The 27696-nt window shown below is 41.9% G+C and overlaps 1 protein-coding gene across 1 annotated transcript in view; it reads right to left on the bottom strand.

Moving 5' to 3' along the window:
* LOC126203201 (protease inhibitors-like) overlaps positions 1-27696 on the bottom strand; it is a 72713-nt gene that overhangs the window by 29413 nt on the left and 15604 nt on the right. The window contains exon 2 of the mRNA XM_049937446.1: positions 14982-15083. Coding sequence (XP_049793403.1) covers positions 14982-15083 — 102 coding nt within the window. The remainder of the gene's footprint in view (positions 1-14981; positions 15084-27696) is intronic.

The following is a 27696-nucleotide window of genomic DNA, read 5'->3' as shown; positions in this document are numbered from 1 at the left end:
AGAAAGACGTGTGATACGAAAGCTGCGTGAGGATACTGATACAGTCGTCCTGCGTGCTGATAAAGGTAATGCTACCGTCCTTTTTGCCTCAGGAAGCCTACAAGGAAAAGATATGTGGTCTACTTAGTTATGGTGCATACCGGAAGATTAACAAAGATCCTACTAACAAGGTGACAATAAGGACTGCTGCCTTGCTGAACGCTTCATCACTACCGAAGGAAGTCATAAGAAGTTTAAAAGTACGAGGTGCAGTACCACCGAGATTTTATGGTCTTCCTAAAGTTCACAAAATGGGTAAGGATGAGCGTCTAGAGGACTTGTCTATGAGACCTATAACGAGCACTATTGGTTCACCAACATATTTTTGTGCCAAATATTTAGCTTCCTTATTAAAACCATTGGTAGGAAAATGTAGTCACCACATTCGTAATTCTATGGATTTTATTCAGAGACTTAGCAATGTCAGGCTAAATAGTATGGATGTGCTTGTTAGTTTTGACGTAGTATCATTATACACCAAGGTACCTTTAAAGACTCTTTAGCTCTTATCAGCCAACATTTTGATAAGAACATTACGGCCTTATTTGAACATGTGCTTTTATCATCTTATTTTCAGTTTGATGGTGAATTTTATGAGCAAATTGACGGTGTTGCCATGGGAAGCCCCCTCTCCCCTCTGGTAGCTAATTTATTCATGGAAGACTTCGAGGACAAGGCACTGGACTCAGCATGTTTTAAACCTACGGTCTTCTGGAGGTACGTGGACGACACATTCGTGGTATGGCCCCATGGTATGGATGAATTACATCGATTTCTTGAGCATTTGAATTCCACCCATGCTAGCATTAAATTTGCTATGGAAATAGAAAAAGACGGCTGCCTCCCCTTTCTGGATGTTGTCGTTCGCCGTAAAAGTGATGGCACATTAGGACATGCCGTATATCGGAAACCAACGCACACAAATCTATACATTCATGCCAGTAGCTGCCATCACCCTTCTCAGAGCATGGGTGTCCTTAAGACCTTAGTGCATCGGGCGCACTGCATATCCGATGAAGACAATTTACAAGGAGAGCTAACATACCTCAAGAGTATTTTTAAATCGAATGGCTATTCTCCGCAACAAATTCGTAGAGCATTCGATGCAAAACCTAAAAAGCAGGTATGTGATGGGGAAGAAGATAGTAATTTCTTCAGATCTATGGCGTTTCTACCCTATGTGGGTGCTCTTTCTTCAAAGATAGGCCGTATTCTTGAGAAACACTGTGTTAAGGTGATCTTCCGGCCCCCCACGAAGATTGCGGCTTTACTCGGCTCTGTGAAGGACGATTTACTGCTTCGTAAGGCGGGTGTGTACCAGATTCCTTGCGGAAATTGTGAGCAGTCATACATAGGTCAAACAACACGCACCGTTCATGAGAGGTGTGTGGAGCACCGAAGATACACACGCTTATTACAACCAGACAAGTCAGCTGTGGCCGAATATTGTATTGATACGGGTCATACCATGAATTACAGTGATGTGAAGATTTTAACATCCACCTCTTCTTTTTGGGAATCTGTATTCAAGGAAGCTATAGAAATTCGATTAGCCAACAATTTAATAAACGGAGATAATGGTTTTAATTTGGACAAAGCATGGAATCCGGCTCTTGGAGTAATTAAATTGCAGAGAAGTCGTCATCGTGTCACCGCCGCCGATCAAACATCGATAAGCACATCGAATGTCCGTACGCCTTCGCCACAGGCGGCGCATGTGTAAGCGTATGTCTCTGCCGCCGACCAGCATCTGTGACCCGCATGCGCAGTACCGCCGCGGTGGAGCATACAAGGCGGCGCTTGGCACCTTGTCGTCAGTCTTGTGACTCGCTCTGAAGATGGCCGGACGATACGCGGCCGAAATATCAGTAGAAGAAATTTTATTTGCGCGGCTGCATGCCCGAAATTTAATGGATTATTCATTACGCCGCGAGAAGTTGAAAATGCACAACAATAGTAAAATTTAATACGTACCAAGCTGAGCTGCAGTCACAGGTAAGCTAAAATACGGTAACAAAACTCGCACTCTTAATTTGTGCTTGTGTAATCTAAATATTGTAGCCAGCTATGAATACCTTAACTGAACTTTGAAATTAAAGCAGTGAAATCGAAGGATGCTGGCGTTTGAATTTCAACGACACTCGGGTTCATTCCGGAAATGGAAGGGACCCTGCTTGGTAATGCAATTGGGACAATGAGCAACAAAGGTTCATGCTACGTTGCTGTAATTTTGTGATTTGAACAGTTTGAAAAGCTGAGGTCTGCCATCCAGTTCTAAAACTTTACGTGCTTCCAATCTTCCTTGTTGGTTGATTGAAGGTTTGAAGCCGACGATCGAGGAGGTGGCGACAGTCACTCATTGTCGGCCGTCGCTGTTGCAGACGCTGGGTGTTGGCGCGCCTCCTTCTCGACACGGTCACCAGGCAAAACGGGCTCTTGATGTGCGCCAGCGAATGCTTCCCGTCCGCGACACCGTGCTAGAAACTACAGTATCATAGCAAGTCGAGCGCAATTACATGCTGCCAAACCCTGAAAGCGCGGCAACTCGCGGGAGCGTCACACAACACACCTGCTCCACTGCACCACCCCAGCCAGACCCTCTCTGCTCTCGTTCCACGCGACAGAGTTAACACTGCCAAAGATCCTAAACACTTTTGTTCTCCACACGACCTATCGATGTATTCGTTCGATAGCATAGTTTTCCCTAGGCCAGACCCAGCGTATAAATAGAAATAATATTCACAAACCAACATATATATATATATATATATATATATATATATATATATATATATATATATATATATATATATATATATATAGTAAAACAATTACAATATATAAAGACACAGAAATGTCATATCTTCAGGTAACAAAATAAGGATAAAAAATTATAGTACAATAGATGGAAATAGGAGGATATGCATTTCCGGCGTTACACTACCACTACTACTACTATTAGTGCTACTTCTACGAGGACTTCAAAAAGTATGCCACACGTGTCGTCCCCACAAACAGAATTCTGTTGCGTTACAGACAATAGCTGCATCACAGTGTGGGAGTGAAAAGACCCACCAAGTGGAAAAAGTTGAAGTACGTGGGACACTACGATTGTTGTAGGCAAAATATCTAAATAGTGCCCATTAACGGTGGATTATGGTGGTATGTGAACCAAATGGAACGTCACGGCCAGCCATAACTAAACGGTGCCAACAATTTGACCAAGGCCTCACAGATGTTGGCAATGATGATAGTGAAGGAAGGCCATTCGACACAGCCTACAGAAGGAAATGTCCAAGCAGTCGAAGAACTAATTCGGAGCACTCGCAGATTTTCCGAAGATAAGGACGTTCACACAGAGATTCTCGAATGGATCCGTCACCAAGGAGTGGATTACACCTCGCTTTCATATAATTCATGCAGTGGATTACTGTCGTCGAGGAAATGAAACAGTTGGTAGAACGTCGCGACAGTTGTTTTCGGGGGCTTGGTGGGTAAGCTGAAAAATAGTGTCATGTACCTCAGTTTGAAGTGCAGTGCAGCGTTCAGTAAAAGTTAGTTGGCCTTGTGAGTTGAAGAGCATTGTACTCTCATTTAAATATATGGTCGAAAGAGTCCGCCTACAGGAAATGTGAAACGAACCCTGTCGTCCAGGACTGTGTGCCACAAAGGGCGCAGATTCACCACGAGATGGGGCGTCTATTGTCTATGTTGTCTACTGAGGCCTAAGCGCTGTAGTGTGCGAGTGAGACAGACGAGAACCTACGTCATAGAGAAATCCAGTAGAGGCATTTGTGGCCAGGGAGACGTAGCAGTGGTAAATATGGCGGACTTGAGATCGGCCATAAGGGGAAACATTTATGGAAACTATTTAATTCTGTAGTAATGGAAGGAATGAAGCCCAAGTAATTTTAATCTGCCATCCTCCATAAATTTTCATGGTGATCCCAATAAAACTTGAATATTCATCATATCTATAATAATTTAGGATTGACTGTTAAAGTGAAATTAACAAGTTTTGTAACAAAGACCTGAATGCTAAAATCTGAACGCTTTAGTCGATCTTAACGATCGACATTCCATATGGAAGCGCATCATTAAAATGACAAAAGTTGTAAATATCAACTCTGTTACTTTATTTGTTTAAAAGCTATAGTAAATATAAATTATCAGTATTTTCAATTAAGCATCAGGTCATCATTTCCTCCACACAAAACACACTGAACGATGACACCATGAGACCTTATTGAATCATTAGGTAATAGAATATTTGTTGTAAAGTTTAGCCGGCCGGAGTGGCCGAGCGGTTCTAGGCGCTTCAGTCAGGAACCGCGCGACCGCTACGGTCGCAGGTTCGAATCCTGCCTCAGGCATGGATGTGTGTGATGTCTTTAGGTTGGTTAGGTTTAAGTAGTTCTAAGTTCTAGGGGACTGATGACCTCAGATGTTAAGCCCCATAGTGCTTAGAGCCATTTGAGCCATTTGTAAAGTTTAGTGCACAATAGTTACTTTTTTTTCTTTATTTATCAGAGAGCACATTGGTGCAATGCTACTGGCCGTGGCAGTCAAAGCTAAGAAGGAAACTGTATTGGTTTTATGTAAAAGAATATGACGTTTGTTATGTAATGGATATTATTCTTTCTTTATTTAGAACATAAAAGTTGTCAAGCTTTGATTATTTAAATATCGTAAAACAATGTAGAATAAGCTGTAGCCAATCAGATGGATGGTTTCAGGAAGGGGAACTGTCCTAGTCAGTTGAGCGAGGATATTCGGCGCGCGGGAAACGCGGCCGGGGACGCGCAGAGGGACAGTTCTGGTGCAGACGCGGAAGCGGACAGTTCAGCTGGAGACACCAATGGGTACAGCTCGGACTGAGACGCGAAAGCGGACAGCCGGTCTTTTTAGGCAGCTAGGAAGTGGAACGACTCAGAAAACTTCGCGTTGTGCGGTATCGCGGGACTTAGTCTCTGAACGGTGAGCAGCTGCGCACCTGGTGTGAACTTCAACTTTTCGTGTAAATATCGAGGAGGAGTATTGGACTTGTGTTTTGCGATGAGATTGTGAGTGATCGAACTGTGTCAAATGGATATGCGCTCAATTGTAATAGCAATTCTAAATACCACCACTTTCGCTATTAGTTTTCTATCTGAATAAACATTATTCTAACCAAATCGCAACTGTGTGGCCTACATCATTTATGGGTCTTTAATTTAGTTCCCGATATTATTATTACTGTTATCATATATGTTAACTCTGTGTTTCGCAAATTTGCCATCAGCCAGACAATGTAACCAAAAGTTCGCAAGTGTCTAATTTAGGGAGTGTAATGCGACACGTGCGGTTCAACCCCTAGACGAGTTTGAACCAAGACATTTCGACGAAGAGGAACCGCATGTGCGCCCGAACGTCTTTGGGATGTTAGCTCGCAGCCTGACAAATAATGTGTAACTACTACTACTACTACTACTACTACTACTACTTTTAATGTTTGGGTCAACCGAAGAAAATCATCTGATGGTCAGTAAAAGGGTAAAAGACAAGATGACCGTCCTAGTTTGTCCGGAAATGGACGTTTACCCCATTCGCTGTAGCATTATTATTTTCGACTTGTGGCAGACATGATGGACTTACGAAGTGAATGCCGCTCAGTAGCTGAGGTGCTACTCAATGAACAATGGAGAGGTGTATGATGAGAATTACTTGGAGACACAGAAAACAATCAATAATTACTCGGAAACAGACTGGAGTGGAACACGTCATTATGACAAAGAAAATGAAATACCGCAGGCTGCCACAATACGTTGTTTCATATCCTCTGGGGTTGTAGGCACATCATGGTACACATTCCCCTTTAACGTACCCCACAGAAAGAAGTCCAGAGGTGTAAGATCAGGAGAACGGGCTGGCCAATTTAAGCGTCCTCCACGCCCTGTGAAACGCCCGTCGAACATCCTGTCAAGGGTCAGCCTAGTGTTAATTGCGGAATGTGCAGGTGCACCATCATGCTGATACCACATACGTCGACACGTTTCCAGTGGGACATTTTCGAGCAACGTTGGCAGATGATTCTGTAGAAACGCGATGTATGTTGCAGCTGTTTGGGCCCCTGCAATGAAGTGAGGACCAGTAAGGTGGTCGCCAATCATTCCGCACCATACATTTACAGTCCACGGTCGCTGTCGCTCCACCTGTCTGAGCCAGCGAGGATTGTCCACGTACCAGTAATGCATGTTCCGTAGATTCACTGCCCCGTGGTTTTTAAACCCGCTTCATCGGTAAACAGGTAGAACTGCAACGCATTCTCTGTTAATGCCCATTGACAGAATTGCACTCGATGATTAAAGTCATCACCATGTAATTGCTGATGTAGCGACACATGAAACGGGTGAAAGCGGTGACGATGCAGTATGCGCATGACACTACTTTGACTCAGTCCAACGGCTCTCGCAATGTCACGTGTACTCATGTGTGGGTTCATGGCAACAGCAGCTAACACACCGACTGCACCCGCTTCTCCTGTGACGGGCCTGTTACGGACCCGTTTGCGTGCTACGACCATACCGGTTGCATACAGTTGGCGGTAGATGTTTTGCAATGTGCAGCACGTTGGATGCTCTCTGTTCGGGTACCGTTCTGCATACACCCTGCAGGCTTCAGCTGCATTTCGTCGACACTCGCCATAGATGAGTATCATCTCCGCCTTTTCAGAGTTCGAATACACCATGGTCACAGTTCCTACAACACTACACCATCACAGACGTCTGGTAACACGATGTACTACAGTTGGTCTGCGTGCGGAGACGAATGCAGAATAACAATAGCAGCAAGCGCTACATGCGGACACTGTGACAGCTAGACCAAACCACAACAGTGCACTACAGCCACACTCGTCAACACGGTCGTCATCGTAAACATGTCCCTGCAGATGCTGCTCGCCGACCGTGGCCCGTGTTTGTTATAACACGCAACTGAACGTCGGAGGTTTCAAGCGTCAACTTTAGGTTACAATATCTCCGGATGTAATTACCATTTTACAATGCAACAAACGGCACTGATTACGTATTTGTTTATATGTTCAGATGTGCTAACAAAACTAACATGGTTCCATTTTTAAAAACGCAGGTTTGTGTTAAAAAACATACTTCCGTGCATTTTTGTATGGTTTGTATTAAAAAATTACACGAGCCCCTCTCCTCACGTTCGGTCTGTGGAATCGGTTCGTCAGTATTTGATGTGGTTTACGAAATATATCCAGCGGTAACGTTAGGTGACTCACCCTGTATATCACTTCTGATTTTTCTTTGTTACTCCTGTCTTACGATTGCAATGATTTCTGCGTTAAAAACTTCCGTTTATTCAAAATTTAGAATAATGAACAATTGACGAGTAAGTTGTTTTTCTTTTTAAGTCAAAAGTTTACACGCTAGAGTTAAATGTTTAGGAGCTTTAAAATTTTTTGGTCGAAAATATGCTCCGGATGAGCTCTACCTGATCTCATTCTTGTTGAATGTTTTCCGCCTTTTTGGGTCATGCTGTTGCGTATCGTGATAAAATTTTTTATGTAACTTGTCAGTGGGCCAGTCTGGTCATCCCTAGGGTTTTTTATATGCCAGTTATTTAGTAAACCACTGTTATGTTCAAGCCAATCTTGGGGTTCGTGACAGCGTTGTTTGATTTTCCTCGTTACTGATAGTAATGAATATCCTTTATAGTTATTTACATTAGTTCTGAACACTTTTTGTGTAAGGGGAGAATTAAATTTATTTTTGTCTTCGGCAATGTGTTCTGTTTGCCAAAAGAATTTCATAACTTCCTTGATATTCACTACAGCAGAACCGGACATGACGTGCCAAGCTTCACGCGGCTTTAATCGTAACCCCTGCAAAATCATGACTTCAAATAATGTATTGTTATTCTACAGATCTCAGTGTCCACTTCCTTGGTTTGAGCTGAGTGACGGACTGGCACGTATATTCCGAAACAGCGAAATAAAAAGCACAGGCGGCAACATTAAGAATTTAATAGGAATTCCACTGTCAATGCAAAAGAGAGCGGGTAGGTGGAAAGAGTGGAAGAAAAGTATCTACGAGTAACTTCTCTGATGACGTGATAGAAGAACAAATGGAAGTTGATATTGAAAACAGGATTCACTGTTGGTGCCAGAATTTAAAAGAGCTCTGGAAGATTCAAATCAAATAAGGTAGAGTGTATAAATAACATTCCTTCGGAATTTCTAAACTCATTGTGGGAAGTGGAAACCAAAACAGAATTCAGGTTGGTTCGTAGAATCTATGAGACTGGCGACGTACCGTCAGACTTACGGGAAAACATCATCCACACAATTCCGAATATAGGTAGGGCAGATATGTGAGTGAAATATCGTAGAGTCAGCTTAACAGCTTACGCATCCAAGTTGCTGATAAGATAAATCTATAAAAGAATAGAATCTGTTACATGACGTTCAGTTCTACCTCTGAGAAGGTAAAGATACAAGCGAGGAAATTCTGATGTAGCGACTGATAATGGAATTAAGACACAAGTAAAATGAAGGCACATTCTTTGGGTATGTCGAAGAAGAAAAAGACTTCGACAGTGTAACACGGTGAAAAATATTCGAAATTCTGAGAAAAATAGAAGTAAGACACAGGGAAAAACAGATAACATGCAACAGCCACAACAACTAAAGACAGAGCAATAAGAGTGGAAGACCAAGAACTAAGTGTTCGTATTAAAAAGGACCTGTCTGACGCAGGGATGGAGTCTTTCACACATACTGTTCAATCTATACAATGAAGAAGCAATGACGGAAGTAAAAGAAATGTTGAGCAGCGAGACTAAAACTCATTGTGAAAGGATGTCAGTGATAGGGTACTGCTATCCTCGTTGGAAGTAAAGAAGAATTACAGGACTAGATGAATGGAATGCACGATCTAAGGTTAAGAGTAAACCAAAGAAAGGCGAAAGTAATGAAAAGCAGCAGAAATGAGAACAGCGACAAAATTAACTTCAAAATTTGTGACCACGAAGTTTATGAAGTTAAAGATTTCACAGGACGGACGAAGCAGGGACGACTGACTAGCAGACTAGACAGGCAACGAGGATGTTCCTGGCCAAAAGAAGATCGCTACTATTAGACATCGACCTTCATTTGAGGAAGAAATTTCTGAGAACATGCATCTACTGAACACCACTATATGGTTGTTGTTGTTGTGGTCTTCAGTCCTGAGACTGGTTTGATGCAGCTCTCCATGCTACTCTATCCTGTGCAAGCTTCTTCATCTCCCAGTACCTACTGCAACCTACATCCTTCTGAATCTGCTTAGTGTATTCATCTCTTGCTCTCCCTCTACGATTTTTACCCTCCACGCTGCCCTCCAATGCTAAATTTGTGATCCCTTGATGCCTCAAAACATGTCCTACCAACCGATCCCTTCTTCTAGTCAAGTTGTGCCACAAACTTCTCTTCTCCCCAATCCTATTCAATACCTCCTCATTAGTTACGTGATCTACCCACCTTATCTTCAGCATTCTTCTGTAGCACCACGTTTCGAAAGCTTCCATTCTCTTCTTGTCCAAACTAGTTATCGTCCATGTTTCACTTCCATACATGGCTACACTCCATACAAATACTTTCAGAAACGACTTCCTGACACTTAAATCTATACTCGATGTTAACAAATTTCTCTTCTTCAGAAACGATTTCCTTGCCATTGCTAGTCTACATTTTATATCCTCTCTACTTCGACCATCATCAGTTATTTTACTCCCTAAATAGCAAAACTCCTTTACTACTTTAAGTGTCTCATTTCCTAATCTAATCCCCTCAGCATCACCCGATTTAATTTGACTACATTCCATTATCCTCGTTTTGCTTTTGTTGATGTTCATCTTATATCCTCCTTTCAAGACACTGTCCATTCCGTTCAACTGCTCTTCCAAGTCCTTTGCTGTCTCTGACAGAATTACAATGTCATCGGCGAACCTCAAAGTTTTTACTTCTTCTCCATGAATTTTAATACCTACTCCGAATTTTTCTTTTGTTTCCTTTACTGCTTGCTCAATATACAGATTGAATAACATCGGGGAGAGGCTACAACCCTGTCTCACTCCTTTCCCAACCACTGTTTCCCTTTCATGCCCCTCGACTCTTATAACTGCCATCTGGTTTCTGTACAAATTGTAAATAGCCTTTCGCTCCCTGTATTTTACCCCTGCCACCTTCAGAATTTGAAAGAGAGTATTCCAGTTAACGTTGTCAAAAGCTTTCTCTAAGTCTACAAATGCTAGAAACGTAGGTTTGCCTTTTCTTAATCTTTCTTCTAAGATAAGTCGTAAGGTTAGTATTGCCTCAAGTGTTCCAACATTTCTACGGAATCCAAACTGATCTTCCCCGAGGTCCGCTTCTACCAGTTTTTCCATTCGTCTGTAAAGAATTCGCGTTAGTATTTTGCAGCTGTGACTTATTAAACTGATAGTTCGGTAATTTTCACATCTGTCAACACCTGCTTTCTTTGGTATTGGAATTATTACATTCTTCTTGAAGTCTGTGGGTATTTCGCCTGTCTCATACATCTTGCTCACCAGATGGTAGAGTTTTGTCATGACTGGCTCTCCCAAGGCCATCAGTAGTTCTAATGGAATGTTGTCTACTCCCGGGGCCTTGTTTCGACTCAGGTCTTTCAGTGCTCTGTCAAACTCTTCACGCAGTATCTTATCTCCCATCTTCATCTACATCCTCTTCCATTTCCATAATATTGTCCTCAAGTACATCGCCCTTGTATAAACCCTCTATATACACCTTCCACCTTTCTGCCTTCCCTTCTTTGCTTAGAACTGGGTTGCCATCTCAGCTCTTGATATTCATACAAGTGGTTCTCTTCTCTCCAAAGATCTCTTTAATTTTCCTGTAGGCAGTATCTATCTTACCCCTAGTGAGACAAGCCTCTACATCCTTACATTTGTCCTCTAGCCATCCCTGCTTAGCCATTTTGCACTTTCTGTCGATCTCATTTTTGACACGTTTGTATTCCCTTTTGCCTGCTTCATTTACTGCATTTTTATATTTTCTCCTTTCATCAATTAAATTCAATATTTCTTCTGTTACCCAAGGATTTCTATTAGCCCTCGTCTTTTTACCTACTTCTGCTGCCTTCACTACTTCATCCCTCAGAGCTACCCATTCTTCTTCTACTGTATTTCTTTCCCCCATTCCTGTCAATTGTTCCCTTATGCTCTCCCTGAAACTCTCTACAACGTCTGGTTCTTTCAGTTTATCCAGGTCCCATCTCCTTAAATTCCCACCACTTTGCAGTTTCTTCAGTTTCAATCTGCAGTTCATAACCAATAACTATATGGTAGTGTTCATTAATTGTGGGAAAACCAGGAAAGAATAGAATAAAAGCGTCTGAAATGCGGTGCTATAGAAGGACACTAAATGCTTGGTTGACTGGCAAGATAAGGAATGAGGATATTCTCCACAGAATCGGCGAAGAGAGGAACATATGGGAAGCACTGACGAGAAACGGGGGAGGGGACGTAATCAGAGTTCACGTGTTAAGACACCAGCAGATTGCTTCCGACACTGGCAGAGAACGCATCTTGTTCCTGTTGTGTGGTGCAAGATTTATACCCGACCGAGCAACGCATGGCGTAAACGCTGCCTGAGAGATAAGAGGTTGTCGTGCTGGAATGCGCCAGTGCTAACGATGTATGCTTCCTCGAATTTCACGGTACTTGATGGAGATGCAGAGGGTGGCAACTGTAGGGGAAGACAGATACTGGGACGCATCTAACAAGCAATTGCTGACGTAGGCTGCAAGTGCTATTGTGAGATGAAAAGGTTGGCACAGGAGAGCAATTTGAGGCGAGCAGCATCAAACCATCCAGAAGACTGATGACTAAACAAAAGTAATGGACCGTTGCTGATATGCAGGTTCTGTTAAATAAGAGGCGCCGCCACCGCAATAATGATGCGCCAAATCACCATATCTGATTGAACCATCATAATAACCAATAACAACGGGACAGCCTCACCTCACATCGTTAGTTCGCAATTTAAACCGGAATATTCAGCTCCTTCGAACAATCTGTCAGACGCAGGAAATGAGCATTTTGCAAAACATTCCTAATAGCATGAAATTAAGAATATTTCTGGAAAAACTGACTGTACAAAACACATATAATTTGTTTCAAATCGGAAATTTCGTGCGGAAAGTAAAACAATGAAGAACACACAGAAAAAACGAGCTAAGCCCATTTCATTAGGAAATGAGTTTATGGCATATTCTGATGGCCAATCTTCGGTACTGCAAGGTAGTTAAAATGTCTTTCTAATAACATGGCAAGTCACCGATATACAAAGGTTTGTACTTTTAGTGGTAAGGGAAAGAACATTGTAAGTTAATCTTCTCAGAGAAAAAATGACGCAAGTCGTAGGTTTGCTTCCACTGTTTGCATTATACCTGTTAGGTCAGTTGGGTTGCGAGTTGAAACTTGATCGGTTGAGTTTCTTAGTCTGTGTTATTTCCTTAAAATAATAGCGTTTAGCTGGAGGTGTGATAGTAGTGCTGTTCTCTTCGGATCTTTAAAATGTGTGGATGCTCTCAAGATTAAGTTGAAAAGCTGTCTATTAATCAGTCTTCGTACGGGAGCGACTGCAAATGCTCATTTTTGAGTATTTCAAACAAATCAGGCCCCATAGAGGAGAACAGCTTATCAAGAATTTTGTTCGGTAGTTGGAATTATCAATCTTCTTATGTAATTACGGTGATTTCTGTGACATTAATTTCTCGTAGAAGGCTTAGGCATGATGAGCTCAATACCAGAGGCTGCTCTTTCCCAGACACTGTAAGAATCAGACGAAATACCATAAGTGCAATTCCTATTTTTCAAAAGGTCTTCATTGCTTTGCACGGATTTGTTGTGTTGCAGTTCCAATACGTGTCAAAAATCCAACACTGATGCAATATTTCATACTTACACTGAAGACAGAGGAAAAAGGAAAAAATGGAGTTATTAGTTTTTTGCACAATAATGTGAGTGAAATCCTTGATCCAAAAGTAATAGTTCTTGCAATATTCTGTGATTCGTGTTCAGGACAGAATAAGAACTACATACCAATACATACCAATACCAATACCAGAGGCTCCTCTTTCCCAGACACTGTAAGAATCAGACGAAATTCCATAAGTGCAATTCCTATTTGTCAAAAGGTCTTCATTGCTTTGCATGGATTTGTTGTGTTGCAGTTCCAATACGTGTCAAATATCCAACACTGATTCAATATTTCATACTTACACTGAAGACAGAGGAAAAAGGAAATAATGGAGTTACTAGTGTTTTGCACAATAATGTGAGTGAAATCCTTGATCCAAAAGTAATAGTTCTTGCAATATTCTGTGATTCGTGTTCAGGACAGAATAAGAACTACATAGTGTTTTACCTTTAAGTATCTCGTTCGTACCATTAAGAGATTAGGTAGTGCCAAAATAGTATTTTCAATAAGTTATAAAAACTCTGGTTTGATAAAAAAGAAAGTTATTGCAGAGTTACCAAAAGACTGGTTTAATGCTTTGCAAACTGGAAGAGTGAATCCAAAGCCTTAAAAAGTCATTGCAGTTCAACAAGAAATTGTACGAGACTGGACGACGTTTCTTAAAAACATGTTAGAAACCAAAGTGTTATTTCAAGACACGACGTCTCAGAGAAGCTCAGGTTGTGAAGGAAGGTAAGCTGTTCAAATATGTGGCTACTTATAGTGACGCCTGAAGACCAGTACATTTGGAACGTTCTGGTGGTCGACAGGTAGATGTCGAACCTGGGCATCAACCGGAAGGGCCTGACAAATTCTTAAGGCCTCACTGAGCATTACATGGTAAGTGTTTCGTAATATGAAACTTTTTATAAGATAAACTCGACAGTTTTGCAAATAACGAAATCTAGGGGTATATTTTCAGAGTTCCTGTCTATACCTTATGAAAAATATGTTGGCATTCAAGAACCTAAACAGTTGTGTGGTCAAGTCGCAAGAAATTTCTGTTTCAGTCTACCACATAACGTACCAAAATCCAAGACTAACGAAAACAAAGAACACAAAGAAGGACGAAAGAATACAAAAAAATGATAGACTTACCATATTCTCTTCGTGGTAAAGATGTACTCATCACATAATTTCAATTGTTATTTATATTGGTTGCATCCGACTGGAGCGCCCTATATGTTTTTTTGTACTCTTGAAAGATTAAATTGACTATCCTCAGACACGTGCAAAATATGACTTTCCCCTTTTTTGCTGTGTGCTTTTCAATTATTGCAGTGTGTGCACAACAAGGTAATATAGAAAGAAATAAAGAGAGGAGGAACTTGCATAAACGATTCGTTATATAGAACTGTAAATTAGATAAACTATGAGAATTTTAGCTCATACATCAGTTCTGGGACATACTGGATTCAAGTATTCCATTTTGAAAAGTATACAGAAGGTGAGAACTAGTTCAGAGGTTTCAAATGGCTCTGAGCACTATGGGACTTAACTGATGTGGTCATCAGTCCCGTAGAACTTAGAACTACTTAAACCTAAGTAACGTGAGGACATCACACACATCCATGCCCGAGGTAGGATTCGAACCTGCGACTGTAGCAGTCACGCAGTTCCAGACTGTAGCGCCTAGAACCGCTCGCCCACTCCGGCCGGCTGTTCAGAGGTTTCAAATACACAATATTACATATGTCGACTTGTCAGGAAGAACATTTCTACTGGAATTACAACATACTGCAATTTAATCTTGTATACACTAAACACATGACGTGACAGGGCAGTCAGTGTCACGAAATTAATGTTGTCAAGTAACGTATTTCCCGTTTTCGTTATAGCAAATTGCTAACAGATGTTGTATATTGATTTTGATTATACAGACCATGTTGACAGACGTCAGACCTACCTTCAGGCTGTGGACAAGCCATGCGAGTACATCCCCATATGCCAGTACCACTACATCTGCAGGTGTTGCAGTCTTTCATCTTCACCTCACCGGGAGTGCACGCTGGAACACAAACATTATGCATATGCACACATTCCCCGTTCGCACTAATGTAAACAGAGTAGGTTTTACATCGTCCGTCGAGAAAGGTCCGAGACTGATTTTATTCCTAGGTACAAGCGACGTCAAAGCGGCAACTACGGTGTCATTTTGAACTAGCAGCTGCAAACAACAGGTGTGCTATCGCGCTGTCGTTCTGAGCAGGCAGTGTTGAGTAGGGGGCGTGCGCACCCAATGTGTCAAGTACCGTCAACGTCGTTTCGTCGCAAATCGCAGTGGAGCAACGATCTGAACATTTCTTAATCAGGTAGTCAAGACACTCTTCAGAATGGTTTGAAGAAGACAAAAGTGTGTACAAGGTTTGTCTCGTCGCCTTGACTGCCGAATGAAAACACGATGAGTGGATGCCTGTCGCTTTTTGATTGAAATTCAAAACGAGGACAAGTCTTTTATGGAAAAAATCATTGCGAGTGGTGAGGGTGTTATCAATAAGACCCACCACAAAACGACATAGTGCAGAATGGATCGCCAAGCCCAAAGAAGCTGTGAATGTGACGCAAGAGTTGAACAGCCTCCCAAAGAAGGAATTTTCTGACAATTTCCCACAGGTGTACGAATGTTCTGTGCGTTGCACTCAGCTAAGGGAAGACTATGTATCATACGCGAAGCATTAAAACAACCACCTTCACTTTTCTGTGTTACGGTCCAGCCCCGGAACCTTTTGGGAGGACGGGGTAAATACGAAAGATTGGAACAGCTTTACATTTGGATTAGTTTCATGGATACATTTTTCTGATATTAATCACTACCCGACATATTCGTATTGCTCTGTTTTGATGGCCTTCCCATCTTAATCGGTTTCTACGAAAAATTTGCAGTTTTTACTGTATCGATATTCGTTTTTGTACAAGATAACAGGAATAAGAACAGGACGATGATTCTTTCACTGCCGAAAGTTGAAAACTAGTAGATTTTCGTACCTAAATTGCTAATAATTATTAGTTAGGTTCAAAATGAATCGCAGCTATGTAAACACTAAGAAAAAGAAAAAAATGGTTCAATTGGCTCTGAGCACTATGGGACTCAACTGCTGAGGTCATAAGTCCCCTAGAACTTAGTACTACTTAAACCTAACTAACCTAAGGACAACACACACATCCATGCCCGAGGCAGGATTCGAACCTGCGACCGTAGCGGTCGCGCGGTTCCAGACTGTAGCGCCAGAACCGCTCGGCCACCAGCGGCCGGCAAGAAAAAGAAAAAATGGTTCAAATGGCTCTGAGCACTATGGGACTCAACGTCTGAGGTCATTAGTCCCCTAGAACTTAGAACTAGTTAAACCTAACTAACCTAAGGACGTCACACACATCCATGCCCGAGGCAGGATTCGAACCTGCGACCGGAGCGGTCCCGCGGTTCCAGACTGCAGCGCCTAGAACCGCACGGCCACGTCGGCCGGCTAAGAAAAAGATAGCGAAAACTTGTGCGCTTCAATAGGTAAGATTTAAATAATACCTGTGTAAGACGGACTGAATTATAACTTAACTGATATGTAGGCAAGTGTTGACAGTTGCGAATAAGCCATGGTAGCAAAACACTGACACGAATTATTTACGTGGAGAGTGGAAAGATTTGTAGAAGCCGAAACCACGGGAAAGGCGGGTAGTAAAACGGAAGGCCACGCGTCGCTGACCCTGCGACTTACTCCTATCTTAGAAGATATTCTGAAAAAAGACAACACTCCGTTACAGAATTTGTAGATGTAAATAAAGTTTTTGACACTGTTGACTTGAACACATTTCCGAAATTCTGAGGGTAGTAGGGATAAGACTCAGAGAGCAAAAGATTATTTGTAAGTTGCACAGAAACCAGATTGTAGCTGTAATAATTGAAATGCATGAAATGGAAACAGCAGTTGAGAAGGAAGTGAGACAGAATTACAATCTGTCCCCAAAGTTATTCTATCTGTGTACCGAACAAACAGTAAAGAAAAACAATTTCGAAACGTCTGTTTAGCTGACTAAAAGCACTCTTCTTTAGCTGACCAAAGCCGGCCGGAGTGGCCGTGCGGTTCTAGGCGCTACAGTCTGGAGCCGAGCGACCGCTACGGTCGAAGGTTCGAATCCTGCCTCGGGCATGGATGTGTGTGATGTCCTTAGGTTAGTTAGGTTTAATTAGTTCTAAGTTCTAGGCGACTGATGACCTCAGAAGTTAAGTCGCATAGTGCTCAGAGCCATTTGAACCATTTAGCTGACCAAAAGCTCTCTTCAATTTCTTTTTACTCTCTTCAAGTCGTTGTTTTCAGCTGTTCTAATTACGAAACTTATAAACTCTTCAACGTGACATTATTATTAATGTGTAATATTTTCTTCCCTGTACTATATATGTGATTTTCATACACACTTTTAAAGATTCATATGGTTCAAATGGCTCTGAGTACTATGCGACTTAACTTCTGAGGTCATCAGTCGCCTAGAACTTAGAACTAATTAAACCTAACTAATCTAAGGACATCACACACATCCCTGCCCGAGGCAGGATTGGAACCTGCGACCGTAGCGGTCGCTCGGTTACAGACTGTAGCGCCTAGAACCGCATGGCCACTCCGACCGATTTAAAGATTCCCTACGTAGTTCCTTCATTTGCTACTGACGATAATCTCCACTAGAGGCTAACAGTACAGTGTCAGCAAGACGATAGCTATTTACACGCATTCGATTAATACGTAGTGGAGAGTATTGTTACATGGAGAACAGTGTACTTAGGGAGACATAATATTTCCTGGTCGGTGTTTCAGTCTAGTGACAGATTTTAGAATGAAGGAATCACCACTAGGAACCAGCGCAACCAGTTCCCGCCATTTTCTACTGTTTTTCTTATTGTTAAACGGTTGTAAACATTTCGAGTTATAGATATTTTAGTGCTGTATAATACTGTATATTAAATCAATCCGGAGGGTATTGCTAAATCTTCCGTTACAGAATTCTGTGATGAGTAAAATTCTGCATTTCAAAACAACACTGAAGAGCCAAAGAAGCTTGTACACCTGCCTAATATATATATAATATCGTGTAGGGCCCCAACGCAGAAGTGCCGCAACACGGCGTGGAATGGACTCGACTTATGTCTGAAGTAGTGCTGGAGGGATCTGACGCCATGAATGCTGCAGGGCTGTCCACAAATCCCTAAGAGTACGAGGGCTTGGAGATCTCTCTTGAACAGCGCGTTGCATGGTACCCCAGATATGCTCAATAATGTTCATGTCTAGGGAGTTTGGCGGGCAGCGGAAGTGTTTAAACATAGAAGAATGTTCCTGGAGCCACTCTGTAGCAATTCTGGACGTGTGGCGTGTCACATTGTTCTGCTGGAATTGCCCAAGTACGTCAGAATGCGCAATGGACACGAATGGATGCGGGTGATCAGGCCAGATGCCTACGTGTATGTCGGCTGTCAGCGTCGTATCTAAACACACCAGGGGTTCCATATCACTCCAACTGCACACGCCCCACACCATTACAGGGCCTCCACCAGCTTGAACAGTCACCTGCTGACATGCAGGGCCCATGGATTCGTAAGGTTGTCTCCACATCCGTACACGTCCATCCCGTCAATACAATTTGAAACGAGATTCGTCCGACCATGCAACATCTTTCCAGTCATCAACGGTTCAATGTCGATGTTCACTGGCCCAAGCGAGGCGTAAGGCTTGGGGTCGTGCAGTCATCAAAGGTACACGAGTGGGCCTTCGACTCCGAAAGCCCATTTCGATGATTTTTCGTTGAACGGTTCGCACTCTCACGCTTGTTGGTGGTCCAACTCTGAAATCTGCAGCAAGTTGCGGATGGGTTGCACTTCTGTCACGTTGAACGATTCTCTTCAGTCGTCGTTCGTCCCGTTCTTGCAGTATCTTTTTCCAGCAGCAGCGATGTCAGATATTTTATGTTTTACCAGATTTCTGATATGCACGGTACACTCGTAAAATGATCCTATGGGAAATTCCCCGCTTTATCATTACATGGGAAATGGTGTGTCCCATCGCTCGTGCGCCGACTATAACACTACATTCAAACTCACTTAAATCTTTATAACTTTCCATTGTAGCAGTAACTGATCTAACAACTGCGCCAGACGCTCGTTGTCTTATATAGGCATTTGCCGGCCGCAACGCCGTATTCCACCTGTTTACATATCTCTGTATTTGACTTCGCATGCCTATACCAGTTTCTTTGGCCCCTCGGGTACTTACATCACGCTTCGGCGGTTGATATATACCTCGTCGGTCGTGTACCATCCTGTACTTTCAAACAGAAGAATGTTCTCTATCATGCAACATTTTCAAGTAAGCTGTGTCTTCTTTTGATGCGTTAAAATATTTCCCCATCTTGAAAATAGAAATTTGTGTCAGTTGCAAATAGCTTACACAATCTAAGACAAAAAAACGCATCACGAAGGAATTATCCGAACAGGATGGAAATCAGTGGATGTGTTGTATATACACAAACAAACAAACTATTAGAATTCCATAAAAACTCGATGATTTGTTGAAAAGAAAGAGATTCACGAAGGAAGTGAGTAATGCATGGTCTACCTCTGACCCATATGCGAGAAGTTACTCGGCTTGGCATTGAATGATAAAGTTGTTGGACTTCTTCAGGTATATCGTGCCAAATTCTGTCCAATTGGCGCGTTAGATCGTCAAAATTCCGAGATGGTTGGAGGACCCTGTCCGTAATGCTCTGGAGACCCTCCGGGCAGCGGTGAGATGACAACCTGGTTGTCGCCCGCATTACGGCCCGACATCCAGGACTGATGGTCTGGCGTGCCATTTCATTTCATAGCAGGGCGTCATTGACTGTCATCGGCAGCACTCTTACAATACTGCGGTGCGCCCACGATATTCTACGCCCCGTTTTGTTGCACTCCATGGCAAGCCACCCTTCGCATAGAACTCAGCAGGATAATGCCCGCTCGCACACGGCGAAGTTCCTACTGATAGTCTTCGTGCTTCCCAAACCCTGCCTTGTCCAGCAAGGTCGCTGAATGTCTCCCCAGTTGAGAATCTCCCGAGCTGAGAACATGTCGAGCATTGTTGGCAGAGTCTTCCAACCAGCTCCGGATTTTGACTACCTAACGCGCCAATTGGACAGAATTTGGCATCCAAAAACTCTTATCATTCAATGCCAAGCCGAATAACTGCTTGCATAAGGGCCAGAAGTGGACCAACGCATTATTGACGCTCAATTTCTGAAGCTCTTTCACTTGAATAAATCATCCACTTTTTGTGAAATCGCAATCATTTGTTTGTTAGTACATGTAAATGATGTTTTCCAATTTCCGTTCCATTCAGATAATTCCTTCGTGGTGCGTCGCTTTTTTTTCTTCTCTTCTTTTTGTCTTAGAGTATTTTTCAAAACTTTTTCAAGTTGTAACTGGTTTTGGTAATATTTCTTCTTCCGTGGATTTCACTTGCTGATTATTGTAGTTAGCAGAGTAACAACGAACTTCATAGACTGTTATAAACAGTGTCTCGATTGCAACACCTTTAAATTTGAACAGAATACTTTTCCTAGGCACATGACCGAATAGTACTTTGGAAACGTTTTTCACATTTGCGAAAACCTTAAGTTCCCGTTTTTTGTGATTTCGGAGAAAGACTGTAGCACGCATAAATTGAATGCTGCCGTTTCTCAACGGAATAAGGACAGATATTGAAATTCTATTACAGAAAGTGTGGAAAGTGTTCCAGGGTCTACATTCTCCGCTACTTCTGCATCCGTTACACATACACGTACACAGACACACAGAAAACAAAGCAGACGCTCTGCAAATGTGGAATATGTGGTGTGGAGGCGACTGTCTACAATCGAGTATAGTGCTATACCATGCCTCCCAATCAGTGCATTTGCGCTAGGTGTTGGCAGCTCAGTTACATTCACAAGCAATTTTAGAACACGGAACGAGAGGTTATGTCATGATCACATGGGTATAGCTGACACATAATCGATAGAATTGCGAAAAATACCTATAAATACCTATAAATTGTGGGGAATTGAAGAACTACTTGCGTGTCTTCTGGTTGACGCTGAACAATTTGTATATGGGAACAAGTATGCTAGAGCAAGAGGAATCGGAGAAAACGTCGACATGGAAGCGAAGGTAACCAGGAAAACACTTTTTTCCGTCGATGCAGCATTCTACTGTATGTCTATTGAAGTAACAGTGATACACGAGAGTTGACTACTGTATTTGACGCTTTTCGGGACGACAGAGAACCATCTGCCTCTAAACTTACTTGCATCTGCGTTAAAGGATGACATAGAGTGGAAGGAGTGGTCGGTTGAGGAGGAGTTGTAACGAGATACGATTTAATGGTAGACTGATGATGCATTCTAGAGAGATAGTGGGAGAAGTTGTTTGACCATTTTTTCCTGATGTTTTGTCAGGAAGCATCAGTTGTTTGACATAGCCTGCGTTCGACTCGTATACAACTGCGTGTTCTTCGTGCGCCTTAGAGCAGTATCTACTTGTGATCGTTAACAGTAAACCTCTCGGTCATCAGAGGACTTCCATCTCATGTGTGATGAAACATGACACATTCCTCTGAACGAACGAAGATTTTTGCGATGAACTCCATTCCTCTGTTGCATCTTGGGTGTAAAATCGATACTTCAGTTTCATAACTAAGCTAGCGATAGGTTTTTGTGAAACACTGCAATCCCCGTGTATACATCTGCTTGATAGATGTGCTGTTTACAGAGTTAGTGGCGGTATCACTTGTAATTTCACATGTCGGACGCTGCTGCTATGCGTTTATCTGTTTCCCTGTAAGAGGTATTCTCCGTTACTAACGAACATTTTATATAGGACTGATGTGGGCGTAGTATAATTTCTGAACCGTGATCGGATGTGAACAGTGGACGCTACACATCTTTGGAAAGCTACAATGCGCATGTATTACACTGAGCCACTGTTTTAAGGAAGTAGTTTTTTCGTTTTACAGTTCGTTACCATAGTTTATCGTAGAGAAACCTGCAAGAAGGATGTATGCCATGCGCTGGAAATATATTTCTTACACTGGAATGTTAACAGTGCTGCATTCCACACCACTGATAGGTTGGAAACTCAAGCGATCTAACATTATAGACTGTTTTAAGTGCAGAACCTTGTAGGCTCAGGAGTACGTGTGTTTATGATCTCTCTTACCGTTACCCTCCTGGTACTGATCCCAGACACTAGAACAATACTTTAAAATTGATAGCGTACTTGATTTACTCAAATTGCTTCGAATTCCATCCATCTGGATCTCCATCATGCATAAAAATCACACCTTTCTTGTTCTTCTTAACTGTCTGCTACTACATCACACCGAGCGAGGTGGCGCAGTGGTTAGACACTGGACTCGCATTCGGGAGGACGACGGTTCAATCCCGCGTCCGGCCATCCTGACTTAGGTTTTCCGTGATTTCCCTAAATCGCTCCAGGCAAATGCCGGGATGGTTCCTTTGAAAGGGCACGGCCGACTTCCTTCCCTAATCCGATGAGACCGATGACCTGGCTGTCTGGTCTCCTTCCCCAAACAACCCAACCCCCCCAACTACATCACAACACATTCAAACCCGTTACTATACATGCATAAGGAGTGCTAACCTCCTCGACATGGGTGCATCTGGAGAAATCTTGTGCACTTGGATGGGCGAGGACTCGGCAAGCTCCATTCATTCACGAGACGTGGAATGTAGCGGTCTGCTTCTGGTCAGCTGCAGATTAAATCGGTAACGGTGCTGCAGGACGGGCTGGTCAAAATCAGTGCAAAGGGGTCTTTCAGTCTCTAAGTTTATCCTAAGACTGCGAGAATGCTCTGTGACTCCCATCCGCATAGAGATAGATTGTAAATTATGCACTATGCTCAAGGTATTAGAAATATGTAGTGCGCTGTCTGGTATATTTTGATGATGAATGTGTTCGAGAATTAACAATGAACGGACGTACTGCACAGTCATCTATCTACATTGGCGATGATACTCGCAAAATAGAGAAGGGGCGGTTTAGCTATGATATTGAAATTGGGGAAACATGCTGTCGGATCATTGGTCGGTGTTGAAATTACTGTAAAATTGCTAAAACTGTTTACGCTATCAACTGTGATGCTTATTATTACAGTACATCGACGATGTCTTTCCCATCCCATCCGTCCACTGGTACGCTGTTGGCTATCACATAATGATTGACTGACATCGCTTGTTTGAGTTGGAGAAAGAGTTTTGGTCAAGGTGCAACACCTTCTGGGGATGGATAGCACCGAAACAGTGATCGCGTACGTGACTGCAATATGAGGAATCAGTCGAAACAGAATGCAGAGCCATCCGCTGTTCCGTCACTGTCACAGATGAGATTAAATGTAAAGGTCGTCAATCACCTTTGGACTGCAGTTTGGAAACTCTCCACAATGCCGCCAAACTCTTCCAGTTTCTTTAAGTTGTAACTTTCTTTTATTTAAAATCATTAAGGGGCTCCGGAAAGGTTAAAAATCATGAAAAGTTCAATTTTTACTTTTTTGCGTTTTCTGAATCTGCAGACTATTACCTTTTAATAGATATATAATTTATTCAATTCCGAAGACTACAACTATTTTTAAATTTTTTTTGAAATGTGTTCTACATGGGCGTGACCCACTGTGGCGCTGTTAAACTGCTGTCAAATGGTGTTATTATTAACGTCCGTGTTCATCAGGTACATTTTAGTGATGTGAGATAAAGTATGTGTTGTGGCTAACCTGTGATGGTTCAATATATATCGCTGGTGTGATTGTCGATTGTTTCATGTTTATTTACTCTGTCGTTATCTCGAAAATATTCGTAATTAATTCTGTTTCTTGAGTATCTGTTTTGTTGAAGTATAATAATGAGTAAAAGTAAAGTTATTAGAAATCCTCTGAAGACTTTTAAGAAAAGGAGAAATGTTGGAAAGCCAAAGGTATGTGTTATTACTGTAAACAATAAAGACGATGAAAATCCCCAACATAGCTTGTGTCCCAAAGAAGAAGACAGTTGGTGTAAATATAACAAAGGATTGCTAACTGATGAAGTGTACACTCATAAGCATAGTCTGCCTCATGCAATAATGGAGGTGATAAAACCTATTTTCAGAGACTTAGCAGCACCTGAACTGTTGAAAAAGTGTATTCACGGAAAAACTCAAAACCCCCAATGAAAGTGTAAATAGTGTTATATGGTCGAGAATCCCCAAGACTGTATTTGTTGGAATAGAAACACTTCACTTTGGTGTGTATGATGCTGTTGCGATTTTCAATGATGGCAACATTGTAGGGTGCAAGGTATTTAGAAATATGGGAATGAAGATAGGTTCTAACATGGTACGAGCGATGCTTGCTTTAGACAAGGAACTCCTTCGGGCTGCAGACAGGGCTGTAAAGAGTCTAGAAATACAAGCAAGAGTAAACAGGAGGAGGAACAAGAGGAAGCTGGAGGAGGAGTTTGCAGAGGATGAAGATAATCCATCCTATGTACCTGGAATGCACTAAAAAGTTAATCCAATCTTTGTCGCTCGATTCCCAAAACTTTTATTTTCTCATACTAATTACATGTTTTCTAAGGATCTTCCAAACATATTTGTTTCAAACTTTCAGTAAATGTTACGCAGTACCTTCTGCATAATTTAACACAGCCTTTTTCCAAAAAACTGTATATTTTTGAATATATAAATAAAAAATTGCAAAAAAAATGTTGTGAATTTTCATTACAATTGAAAAAAAATCATCTTTAATAACTGAACTAAAATTTTGTAAAATCCCTGTGTTAAGTTGTAGCCCATATTCCAATAAATAATCTGTAAAAAGTTCAACTTCCTACCTCAAATACTTTGTGAGGAAAGATGTAATTTATAAGCGTTATTTTAACATTGCAAGTATAGGGCGTTCCGGAGCCCCTTAAGTGTGTGTGTGTGTGTGTGTGTGTGTGGTGTGTTATGGTAGCAGCAGTAACAACAAGACTAATACCATGTGACGTCTAGTTTTCTGTGAGTAGCAGTGGATCAGAAAGTGTTAATGTCAGTTTAGAACTTGACACAGACCTCGAAGTCGTGGTTGAAGAAACAAAATGTCTGGCAGTGTAACAAGCGTGTTACAGCAGAAAAAAGAAAACAGTAAACAGTTTCAAACAACGATACAGAGTCACAGGGAGGGTCTCTTGGACTTTTAGTACAGTTTGCGGTGTACGGTCATCCTCCTAGAGCACATGTGATGAAACTTTAAACTGGTCTGTGCAGTGGATCAATACCTTTATATTTAATAGGATCGTCACATGTGCTCGAAGCCGGCATGAAGATGGTATTTGTTTTCGATATATGGGAGGGGAGCAAAAATCTTATCGAGTTCTATATCAGATGAAGTTAGTGGAGCAGTTATAGTTCGTAATTTTTCTCTGTTGGATGGTATAGAATAACGAAGATAACATGTTGTGCTGATAGATGTGAATGGGCCCTGAGGGACGGCGATCTGTAGTACCTGTTTGTAGTTTGAGGATGCACTACAATGCAGCAGCAAATTCCTCATCCTCCTCCCAGATGCTGTACTGTCTTTTATACTACCTTGTGATGCAGGAGCAGGTATCCTTTCCATCGAATGGTCAAAACACAGTTCTCTTGCAGTAACTCAACTTAGGTTCTACATGGGTTGCAGAAAGTGGTAGGTATAGCTTTCTCTGTGTTCTACTGTATACCGACTTAACATTGGAACGATCACATGCGCAAAGCTGCAGAAATGGCAGCAGTTGCAAGATGTGTAGGGACTACCTAAAACCACGTTTGAATTTTACTGCAGCAGACAGGTTCGAGGAAGGTGACTCGTTTCGATATATGTGAGTACCAGAAATATGATTCACTAGTGGCTGTAGTCATTAAACGACTTCTCCATAGAATCCAACGCAGGTGTATGGTTGAATGGAAAGACTTGATTACAAATCCCAGACAGCATATCTACCGAAAGCGTAGCACTAGAGATCTGGAAACCTAGCGTACATTTCTTACGACCTCAATCAGCACACCATCTACGTCTGTTTGTGATCCTTCTCAATCAATCATCGCCTATAATTCAGTGGGTCTATATCAGAACCTCTGACATGGCATAGAGACAAAACGCATCGCAAATACTGGAGAAATATCTAGCGGTGGCAGCGTGAGGGAGTTGCAAATCCCGGTTTCATACCACGCTCCTTAGCCAAATCATTTTCAAAATTCGGTAATTTTATTACGAGGGTGCAGCGTCGGCCAAGTTTAAACACACTATTGGTATGATAATATACACTCCTACGATCACCGTCTACATTCAGTGTCACAGTAATTGTCTTGAAAAAACCACTTCATTCAGACGTAATGCCATACCTCGATTTATACATCCAGTATAGCTTTTAACATGAATACTTGTATGCACCTGTAGAATCAAGACCTCATGTGACAGTAAGATTCAGTAGTTGTTGTGATCGGGTTTTTTAACATCTGGCGGTTTGTAAGACATTTACACCTCTCTTTCTAAGCCCCAGTGGTACCACTCTCAAGACAAACTTATGAGACATGTCCACGCATCGTTGATTCTCTGTCAGTAGTATTTCGCATCGCCGACAATCGTTTATTGGTGAAGTATTATACTTACAAGGAGACGGCACGACCGTGGGGTCCGGGATTTGTCCGAAATTTTGTGTGGTGAAAGAGGACCCCTAACACCTCACATGGTTAAAATATTAGGACGCACTACTCGGAAAATCCCGGGAAAAATCGATCCAAAGTTTCTTAGGAGCCTTATGAGTATAAAACGTTAGTCCACTGCCGAGCCGCCGTCTGGCGTACATGGTTAGCGGTCGGACCCTTACGCTAGAGGTCTCGGGTTCGATTCCTCCTCCGGCACTTTTTTTTCTTCTGTTGCTTGCAAAATTGCAGCGCATTGTTACAGGAGATTTGTGAAATTAATTCCCGGGAAGACTGTATAAAAATTAATTCTATAATTTACCATCAGTTATCGTCACCAATATTCCGAGACATGATTCAATATGCCTGGTTTGCCTCAAAATTATCAGAAACTCAAAACATTTTCGTAAATGTTAATGGGGCATATTTTTGTACAGATTTATTGCAAAAGCCCTGTGATTGTAAAAACTCCTCTTTTATATGTTGCTCAAGATGTCGCAAAAATTATTGCTTTGTTTGTTTTTACGATAATTACCACTGCGGTTCTTGTTTATAATTATTATATGTATAAAAATTGAATGTTTCCCAATCGAATTTGTTATTCTGATTAAAACCCCAATGATTCTCCTTATATAGTTTACAATGCAAAATGGAAAACCCACCGCCATGAATTGTGTTGTTGGACAAAAAGAAAATAATTTTTATTCGATAATGTAACTAATTCGTTAAAGATAATGTAGGTTTGGGAAACTTTCTGAATAATTGGTGGAATAACAAAAGAAAATGAAACAGAAGAAAAAAAAGTGTCACAGGAGGAATAGAACCCGAGACCTCTGGCGTGAGAGTCCGAGCCCTAAACATCTACGCCAGACGGCGCCTTTTTTTTTTTAATCTCATTTTGTTCGTTTTCCTTCGCTGT

The sequence above is a fragment of the Schistocerca nitens genome, chromosome 9 (assembly GCF_023898315.1).
Source record: "Schistocerca nitens isolate TAMUIC-IGC-003100 chromosome 9, iqSchNite1.1, whole genome shotgun sequence".
NCBI classification, from domain to species: Eukaryota; Metazoa; Arthropoda; class Insecta; order Orthoptera; family Acrididae; genus Schistocerca; species Schistocerca nitens.
This window is presented reverse-complemented; position numbering and strand designations above follow the sequence as displayed.